The sequence below is a fragment of the Nicotiana sylvestris genome, chromosome 3 (genome assembly GCF_000393655.2).
Source record: "Nicotiana sylvestris chromosome 3, ASM39365v2, whole genome shotgun sequence".
Taxonomy (NCBI): domain Eukaryota; kingdom Viridiplantae; phylum Streptophyta; class Magnoliopsida; order Solanales; family Solanaceae; genus Nicotiana; species Nicotiana sylvestris.
This window is the reverse complement of record NC_091059.1, coordinates 26,254,885-26,265,807: the sequence shown is the minus strand read 5'-3', so window position 1 is coordinate 26,265,807 and position 10,923 is coordinate 26,254,885. Positions and strand designations below refer to the sequence as shown.

General features: G+C 40.3%; 1 protein-coding gene across 1 annotated transcript; it reads left to right on the top strand.

Moving 5' to 3' along the window:
* Window positions 1–7,099: 7,099 nt before the first annotated feature.
* LOC138887158 (uncharacterized) lies at window positions 7,100–9,967 on the top strand. Its single transcript, XM_070168874.1, has 4 exons — window positions 7,100–7,231; window positions 7,514–7,984; window positions 8,652–9,162; window positions 9,252–9,967. The coding sequence occupies exons 1-4, from the start codon at window positions 7,100–7,102 to the stop codon at window positions 9,965–9,967; spliced, it is 1,830 nt and encodes a 609-aa protein (XP_070024975.1).
* The last annotated feature ends 956 nt before the right edge of the window (window positions 9,968–10,923 follow it).

Sequence of the window (10,923 nt, the reverse complement as noted above, 5' to 3'; positions counted from 1 at the left end):
GGCTATTTAAATGCTAGCCGCATTTATTTCAATTATAGCCTGATTTTGAACCCCAATTGAACCCAATTTGAAGCCCAATTACTCCGACCCAATTGCAATCTGAACCGACCCAGACCCTATTCTATTAAACCGCCTCACTTACCCGTTCAATCCAGAACGTTGATTAATATGATCAATGGCCACCAGACCCCCTAACCTTAATTAATCCCAAACAACCCCTAACCCTATCATTCCTCACAACCTACCGCCTCTGAATCCCCCTCCTCTCTCAAATCCTCTCCACCACCCTCAAACCCTAGCCACCGCCACCCTAATCCGCCCTAATCCATGGCCCTCGAAGGTCATCGAGGACTTGTATTAGCCTCTCATGGCTTCTACGTGTTTGTTTCTGTGGTCTCATGACCAGATCATGAAGGGGTTTGGTCCAGCCCTTGCTCGATGACTATTCTCCGATCGTCTATGATCTTTTTCCGGCCAGCCATGGCCATTCGAGTCAGACTTTTGACTCTCCTGCTTAGATCAATGGCTTTCAAGGCCTTTCTCATCACTTGGGGTCTTCAGAAACCCTAATCTCTAAGGTTCTTTCGATTTCTTTCAGATCTGCTTCAGGTCTATGTTTGCTTTGAACTTCTAAGCATTTTTCTCAAAGTTTCTTTTAAGACTCTTCTTCCAAAACTCTTTATCTTTTCCGATTAGGATTTTCTTGTTAAGATATTTCAAAACTTTCTCTGATTTTGGCATGTTCTGCTATGTTTGCTCGTATTGTTCTCCTCTCTGAGTTTGCATGATACAAATCCTAATTTTTTCAGTTTATTCGAGTTCCTGAGACTATATATTTGTTTTATTTACTTGTTTATCATCTCTAGATTCGATTGGTGTTGAAAAATCTAATTTTGGGTTTATTCGAGTTCCTGAGACTATTTATTTGTTTGATTTACTTGTTCATCATCTCTAGACTCGACTGGTGTTGAAAAAAACCTAAATTCTTTTGGGTTCAGTCAAGTCTCTAAGTATTTGTGTAATATGTTTGCTCTATTGGTTTCAAAACCCTAATTTCTTTGTGGTCTATTCAAGTTTCTGAAACTGCTTGTGCAATTCATCTATTTGAAGTTGCTCAACTTGATTTGAAATTCCTTTATTTCAGCATCTCTTTGCTTTATGTGATTCTGGGTTCTTACTGTTTTTGAAATTTGACTATGTCTTCAGAAGGGTTTTCACTTAACCCTTTGCATGCTTCTGATATTCTCTCTTTTCTCTACTACTAAGTCAATGAAACTTGCTATGTGACTATCATGCTTCGAACGTTTTTTGTCTACTAACTTTGTGCTGTTATTGCATTACTGTTTCTCTTTGCCATAGTTTGGCCTCGCATGTCTAGTGTTTGTGCACTCTATTTATATGTTGAGTTTCCTTCTTGACTAATCTTCAATTTTGGACTGATTTCAAACCTTTCTTTTGTGCAATTCTGATTTCACTCGTCTGTTAAGTTTAATTGATTATTTTCCTTATTTTGCCTTACTCTGAATACTTTCCCAAAATAAATGTATTCCTGTACTTAGACTTGATTACTTACTCAATTATTTTACTACTTCTTTTATGGCAACTATCAGTTTGCTTAAAAATTGATTTCTTTCCTTATTATGAGCCTGTCATTACCCGTTAAGCAAGGGATCCCTTAATTAAAGGCAATCACTAGTATAATTGATTCTAAATAGTGATTGTTTCCATATTTGTGGCTTATTACTCCTCTTTCACTCGTTTTCAAAAAGCTATAAATACCTGTACTTCTCTTCTTTCAAGGACACGAACAATTTTAAGTTCAAAACACACACTTACACTCAAAAACTCTCTCTTGCTTTACTGCTACTTGTGCTACTGTATTTTAGGCCGGTTGAAAGCCAAGGCTAGACTTTGGAGTCCTGCTTACTTTTCTTTACTACACTTTGCTTCTCTGACTAGTATGTTCTAACTAATTTTCAGCATCAACAACAACATATTTCTTTACTGTTTCTTTCATTCTTGTTTGTCTCCTGTTTGTATTTAACTATGTTCCATCATTAAGTATGCCATATTCTGCCTCTTATATTCTGAATTAATGTTTCTGTTACTTACTTATCATGGTTTGTGAACCTTAAATCCCCACCCCCAATGCATTTGGTATCTACGTTTGGTATGGGGCATGGCAGCACTGAACATTGTTGTCCATGACCCAAACTTGATCCCCCGGGATCATAACGTCCATGTTTTCTCTAGTTGTTATGTGTTGTGGTGGGCTTATAGGCATGCCAGCATCTTTTACTGTTGTGCATGCCTAAAGCTAACCCTTGCCTAAGTACATGAGTTCTTTGTAATGAATTCCCAACCCCGACCCCCTTTTGTATGAAGTTATCAACTCTGTAACTGTTTCCCTACCACCCCTTTACCCCTCTCCTTTACCCACCCCTCAGTTTTAAAACTCTATTCCTGCACTTCCACTATCTTCTTAGACTTAAGTTCTGCCCCTATGGTGTGAGCCCTGCTTTGGGGACCCATGTGTTCCCTCTGAACTTGGACACATAAGAGATGGCTTTTTCCACACCGCACTCATCTCTACCAATGCAACTTGGGTGTAAGCACTGCCCGGGGTCCTTTTGGGACCCTTAGGGAACTCTGACACACCCAAGTCTGAGAAAGGCTTTGAAACAAGTGGTATTTAAGTTAGTTTATTCCGTAGCTCAGGGAGGAACCAAGAATCAGGCTTCCTCTGGTTGTAATTTTTATGTATTTTCTGATTTAATTCAGTATTTCAAGTTTGTAATAATTTGTAATAAACAGCGGGGATGGCTAGTAAAAAAAGGTTGGGTAATTATGCATGTTAAAGGGTAGAAACATGCCTATAGGACTACTTTTAATTTTGCATATTCCAGTTGCATTTTAGAAAACATGCCTATAGGATATTTTAATTCTGCATATTCAAATCACATTTAGGACTTGTTTTAAATCCTACATGTTCTACTTCACCACTAGATAACCTGCCTACAAGGATTACCTAAAAATTTGCATGTTGGTCATTCATTTAGATATCATGTATTTTAGGACCCAGCTGGTTATAATCTGGTATAACGTCTACAATGTTAAAATCAGTATAATGCACAGAAATCATGCCTATAGGAATTCCTAAGTAAAAACCTACCTATTTCCATTATCTACTAGATATTATGCCAATAAGGTTTAACATCATTCATTTAGATATCATGCCTGTAGGGTTTAACATCATTCATTTAGACAGCATTCCTACAGGGTTTGAATTCACTCATTTAGACATCATGCCTATAAGGTTTAAAATCAACAATAACGGATACCCTCATCTGCAGAAACTAAAACTAACATAATTTTAAATTCATCTACTCTGAACTAGTTTTTTTAAGTAACTTAATCTCTTCTTGTTAACACGATTTAGCAAGCATGCCTATAGGACTTCAAACCATTCATTTTAAGCTATGATTACACTCAAAATCAGTAATAAATGCCATGTTCTTAAGAGCTCCCCTAAACACTTAGGCAAGCCTTAGGTAATAATATTGATAAAACTGAACTCGTCTCTGTTAATTTTTAATCACTACAACCAACAGGAAGGCCTGATTCGTGTTTCCTAACTGAGTCATGCAATAGGCCAGGCCTGCCGCAACAACAATAATCTTCTCTCCCTTAATTATTATCTTAGAATAAGACCCTGTTTGTTATTTGAGTCATGCTATTTGATTATCTTGTTTGAGGAGGTATATTTGAGCCTTATGTGTTTATGTGCTTCCCCTTGAATGTGTAGTCTTTTATATGTTTTGTATGTGGCCTTAGATTTTTTCACCTTTGAAACTTTAAGTCAGCCTAATATCCCTCCCTTTTAGGACTAATAGTCCTAAATGCCTCTGGGACTGATAGGAATGGGGCGGGTAATAGCATGCAATAGTGGTCGAGACCAATCCGCGCTTTAGTACCTTAAACGTGGTGGGAAAGTGTAGATATAGATATGATGACCGGTGCGCTAGTACCACGTGTATCGCCTCTTTTGAGGAGTGATTACCGGGTATTGCATTGATGTGATACATATTTAAATAAACCTAGGACCCCCTTCCTTTATTTCCCTTTTCTTTTAAAAGCATTCCAACTCCTTGTTTAAAATCAGCCTTAATCACTCTTTCAAACTTTGTTTACTTTCAAACAATTGTTTATTAAAATCCCCTCTTATTTGAGTCTTATCTGTTTATATGTCAATTGAACCAAATTCACAAAGAACTATCTGGCCGGGAACCACACTAGTGGATCTTGAGGGGTGCCTAACACCTTCTCCTTAAGAATGAGTTGTCTTATATCCAAAATGTCATTAACCCGATTCTCCTGATGCGAGGAGGGAAAAAAGGGGACGCGACAGCATGGCGACTCCAATGGGAATTATTAGGCTTTTACCATTTAAGATTGTACTTGTGAATTTGTGCTTTCCCTTCATATGCAATTACCTGTTTTAATTCCTTTAAGCATTTAATTTCTTTTATAAAGCAAAACTGACTTATCTTCTTCTTTTCTTTTCTTTATTGCTACTTTACTGCTATAAACTGCTATATTTACTGCTTTCTTAAACATGCAAATACGTGACAATATGCTTTTTAATTATTGCATAATCATGCTCAACATCATATTCCACTCGTGCCAAACAAATACCATAGGAATGCTTATAACGAGTGGTTGCGCTCTTCCTATATTATTACCCTCAATTTCGGAAAGGCATATTTGTGGTAAAACTAGTCGATCAATGGTGTAGTCGACGGTTCCGTGCCTTCCCCCTTGAGTTGTCCGCTCAAGGGTACCAGTCTAAAACCCTATAGAATCCTTATTCTGTTTAAACTGTGCATGCATCATGGTCAAACCTAGTTGGGTCAGTTATGTTGTCCACATAATGATCCTTTAAGATAGCCTTGTCCAAAGTCCACTGGATTTCCCTAAACCCAAACGGACATCACCATATTCTGTGCATTTATTTGGAGAACTAAAATATGTCATGCTAATTGTTGGTATTAATAGTCGAGTCCGGTGGGGGTAAGGGCCTAACCTTATTTACCTTGCAGAATTATGAGGCACGAAGTCCCTAGATTCGGCATGGTCACCAACATCCATCCAAGGCTGCTAAACTGGTGGAAGGATCTTCACTCCAGTTATCAAACTCTTGTCCGAAAATATCTGGGAAATTTACCATACCTTTTGGAAATCCAACACAACAACAAGATAATAGAGGTTGCTACCCTATTCTAGGACCGTGAAAAGGATGTATTCTGCTTTGGGGATATTGAACTGACACCCCTGTTAGAAGAGATAGGAGGATTAGCCGGTCTAGTCTGGGAGACTCCGGGGCTGCTGATGCCTGAGAACCGTAAAGGCAGGGGTTTCCTCAAAATGATGGGTCTAAAGAAGAATCTAGAGTTGACATGTCTGAAGGAATCCTACATCCCCTTTGAATATTTGTATGAGAGATACGGTCACAACAAATCCTATCGTACCTACCCGGATGAGTTTGCCATTGCATCTTTAGAACACATTCATCGAAGGGCCTTCGTATTTATGTTTTGTTTCCTGGGGTTGATCGTGTTTCCAATGAAGAAAGCAAGTATCCACACCAGGATAGCCATGGTAACTAAAACCCTTATGGAAGGGATTGGCGGGCAACCATTTGGCATTGTGACCATGATAATTGCGGACATATACCGAGCCTTGGAGAAGTGTCAACAAGGAGCAAAACACTTCGAGGGCTGCAATTTACTACTTTAACTCTGGCTTATGGAGCATCTCCAAAGGGGCGAATACCGACAAGAGATTCAGCGAAGAGACTGGGATGACCATATCGCTTTCCATCATCCAAAGCGAATGAATTACATGCCCAACATGTTCGCTCAACCAGAAGATGCCAAAGGATGGGTAGAGCTATTTGATAACCTAATCGAAGAATAGGTCTAGTGGATGTTCGAGTGGTTTTCGACCAAGGAATACATCACCCGATCCAGGAATGCACATTTTCTGATACTGATTGGTATGAGGGGAACTTATCCTTACGCCCCTCTCCGAGTTATGAGACAAGCCGGTAGAAAACAGGTTATACCCAGGGTTGACAAGATGAGTCATTTCCTAGCCGATTTCCCGGATGATGATAGTCCTTACAAATGCCAAGCTCAGCACATGTGGTATTGCAAGATCATAATAGGGAGAGACACCATCGAGGAAGATAGGTATCATGCTGGTTGCCCTTCTTTCTACTCAGGGTGGTTGGAAGATAATCATGATGGTCAGGGTTAGCCAAGGTTTGCCCAGGGTCACAGAACTATAGATGAAAGGGCCAAGACACAGGTTAAATACAACCAATTGTGAAAAAGAATCCGCGAGTGTGAAAGCGAGCACCGCAAAATACAAGAGTCCAACCAAAATCTAATTGAGGAATAGAAGGACATGATTGTCAATGCCAACAAGCGACTAGGATACTTGGAGCGGGGCATAATGGAGTTGGAGAGAAAGTTTCTCAAGAGGGTCGAAGATTGCCAAAATGCTGAAGGAGCCGAAGGCGGACACCTAGACAGGGCCTACCTATCGCTAGGACTTCGCGAGTTGGGAAATCTATTCGATGGAGCCAGGGATGCCGAATCTGGGGATGGTCCTTCTGGGACCAAGCAGATAGGAAATTACCTTTTTGCTTTATAAAGTGTAATAAGGCCAACGACCATTAGTGATTTTCATTTCCTGTTTATTTAGTATCAATCTGGGAATTCATCTATTTTTATCAATGAAATGAGGCATTTAGCATCCGAAGTTCTCTAAATCAACTTGTCGCTAGGCCTACCTCGAGCACAACGAGGCTTCAAAATTAGGACACGCTTTATATTTCCATACTATGTGTTTAAATATTGCAACATTTTTTATAATCCTCACTAACTTGGTTACCTTTTTATTTTATTTTTGTTTTGTTATTCCCCTCCCCAAGGGTTAGTTCGAGCACTCTGGCAACATCATCCTATTCCACAAGATCCAAGGGCCCTCCACCTACTCCTCTTCTAAGTCCTGTTAAGAACAAGAACAAGGGAAAATGGAAGATTTGAATGTCAGAAAAGAGATCACAACATCAGAGTCCATTGATGGCCATTGTATTTGGGTTCCCAATGAAAATGTGTCGCAACTCGAGCAGAAATTATTGAAGTTTCAGGAAGAGCTTGATCAGGTTCGGAATCTGGCCAACCTATCCCTCTCCCTCAACACCCCAAACACTTTCTTCCCCGATGGCAAAAATCCCACACCTTCACAAAAGCAACCAAATCATCCCACTGTTCCAACAAAGAACTAATGAAACACTTGCCACACTCCAAACAACCATCCATTACTCGTCTCCGAACCACAAAATTCTGCAAATGACCACTTCCACACCCACAACAACCCTATTTACATAGAAACCGTGCCACTCTCCACCCAACCCATATCTTGCACCCCTGAGTCTGAGGAAAAGGATCTACTCATCAGAAACTTGGCTGAAGAGCTCAAGAAACTAACCAGCCGAATCCAAGGCGTGGAAGGAAGTAAAGGCCTTGAAGGGTTGAACTATGAAGATCTCTGCATAAAGCCAGATGTTGAACTGCCAGAAGGGTACAAACCTCTCAAGTTCGAGATGTTTGATGGTACAGGTGATCTAAGGGTCCATCTAAGAACATACTGCGACAAGCTGGTCGGTGTAGGAAAGGACAAAAGGATCCGCATGAAGCTATTCATGAGGAGTCTGAAAAGAGATGCATTATCCTGGTACATCAGTCAGGATCCTAAGAAATGGTCAAGTTGGGTAGGTATGGACTCTAATTTCATGGACAAATTCAGATTTAACACAGAAAATGCACCGGATGTATTTTACATTCAGAATCTGAAGAAGAAGCCAACAGAAACATTTCACGAGTATGCTACTCGTTGGAGGTCGGAAACTGCTAAGGTCAGACCAGCCTTAGAGGAGGAACAAATGAACAAATTCTTCGTCCGGGCTCAGGACCCACAGTATTATGAACGACTAATGTTGAATGAAAATCATAAGTTTTCCGACATCATCAAGCTGGGGGAACGAATTTAAGAAGGTATCAAAAGCGACATGGTTACAAACTTTGAGGCCTTACAAGCCACAAATAAGGCCTTGCAGTCTAGTGGTGTGTCTAATAAAAGAGACGTGGGAGCCGTAATGGTTGAACAAAGAACCAAGTCTTCCCTCAAATACCAAACCTACCCTATACCTCCACTCACATATCAGTCAGCTCCAAACTACCAAGCACCCTCCTACCAAGCCCCAACACCGACTTATCAGTCACCTCCACCTCCCATATATCAGCCTACCTCACCCAAATATTCCCAACCCGTACATGTATATCAAGCCTACAATGCCCAACCATCTCATTACCAATCACCCCCCATACGCCAAAACTTTCCTAGGCCCCGATATAACTTTGATCGAAGAAACCCAAATACACAGCCATTGCCGAACCCATTGATCAGCTATATGAGAGACTCAAAACCGCTGGTTATGTCACCTCATCCCTACTTCAACCCCTGATAACCCTTCTTAGTGGGTTAACCCAAAAAAATCTTGTGCATACCATTCTGGCATGAAGGGACACACCATCGATGAATGCTGCTCTCTAAAGGACAAGATACAATCCTTAATTGATAACAAGGTCATTGTAGCAAAGGAAGCCGCTCCGAATGTTCACAACAACCCCTCACCAGATCATAAGTGCGAGGGTGTTCACATGATTGAAATAGAGGATGATTGGGATCCCGAGGGATCCATTGGGTTGGTTGCAGAAGGCGATGATCCAAAGAAGCCGACAGTTACTCTTAACTCCATCATGGTCCAGATTCAATCGTCCGAGGTCACTGAAGTAGATGTGTCTATCCCTATTGAGTTTGAGGCAGTGCCATCAACCAAAACACCAGCATCGTTTGAGGTTTTAATTTTACCACCCAATGAACATGTCCCATTTGAAGTAAAGGTAGGCGCACCGATTCCAGTGGTAATGACCACCGTGCCATCATTCCATACAAAAGCTATTCCTTGGGATTATACGGCTGAGGCTAGGAGGAAAGGCAAAGTCCGGTTCGAAGAGACTACTGCAGCACAGGGTATGACAAGGACTGGAAGAGTCTATACCCCAAAATACTTAGCTGAGTCTAGTAAACAAGCTTCCAACTGGCACTTAACATTGAAATAGGGTCAGATGACCTTTGGAGGAAGATACATTCCAAGGAGTATTCGGTCATTGACCAACTAAACAAAACACCAGCGCAGATATCTATCCTCTCTTTGTTGAAGAACTCTAAGACACACAAAAATGCTCTATTGAAGGTGCTGAGTGAGGCATATGTGCCGAATAACATCACTGGCGGAGAAATGGCCAATATGGTGGGACAAGTGTTAGAAAGCCACAAAATTACTTTCTACGAGGACGAGCTGCTGCCTGAAGGGTTAGGTCACAATAAAGCATTGCATATCACTGTGCAATATGAAGACTACTTCATCACTAGGATCTTGATTGATGGGGGTTCTAGCCTTAATATATGCCCATTGATAACACGCAAGAAACTGGGTAAAGGACTGCATAAGATAAAAGAAGGAGCAATCACTATAAAAGCTTTTGATGGGTCCCAGAGGTCCACTATCGGTGAGATTAACATGTGTCTGCAAATGGGACTAACTTGGTTAGAGGTTGACTTTCAAGTAATAGATGTGCCAGCATCCAACAACCTGCTGTTAGGACGCCCTTGGATTCATTCTGCGGGGGCTGTGGCTTTGACAATACATCAGGCCATGAAATTTGAATGGAATCACCAGGAAGTGATCATTCATGGTGATGGCAGCAATCCTATATATAGTCGTCAGACCATTCCGACAATAGGGGGAAGCATAAAGTTAGGTGGGGAGATGTAAGGCCCCGAAAAATTTCGCTAAGTAATCTAGGATTTCGTGATGCCACGTAGGGTAATTATAATATTTTATGTGCTATTAACATGGTAGGAATCAATTGAATTTGGTAAACAATTGTATGAGTCATACATTAAGTAAGGTGGGGTCCAAGGAGAGGCCTAAGTATAAGCCAAATGGGGAATTTTTCATAATAAGCTAAGATTCCAAAGGTACTTGCACTAGTCCATAATTTGAACGAGTATATCTAAATATGTATAAAGTTTTATGTGATGAATAACCTATCAAATGAAAGGTATTTGATTCTATTTTCTATCTCTTCAAACCGTTCATCATTTGGACTCTCCTACACAAAGTTATGATCAAATTACCAAAGTCTGGAAAAATATGATCCTGTGTCGAATCTGCGATCACATATCTGTCACATTTTTGACTTTGCGATCGCAGATCTGTCGCAAATTAGGCCAGTGTTGCCCAATTGTGGGCACCTATTTTTTGATGCATTCTACGGCCCATATTCTTGTTTTGTGATCCATTCTGCGATCGCAGACCCGGTTTCAGAAGGTTATTTTTCCTATTTTTATAACCCGACTCCATTTTAATATATAGGCTTTGGGGTTCATTTTGGGGTCATTTCCTACTGATTTTAGAGAGAGATGAGAGCATCTAGAGAGAGAAAAGAGGGGCCTAGCTTCATAATCACCCATCTTTGCTCAAGTCTTCAAGAATCAAAGAACCCAATCACATGTTCTTCATCTAAGAGGTAAGGTTCTATACATTAGACTTTAATTTCGAGTTTGGGGTATAAGATGAGTTATTGAGGTATGATTCTTAGGTTTAATAGTATTATGTATACATGCATGTACAAATTAGGTTTGTGGGAAGATTTTTGAACATAAAGAAGTAAAGATTGGGTTGGGAGAAATGAAGGAAACCTTGTAAAATAGATTTGAAATCAAGAT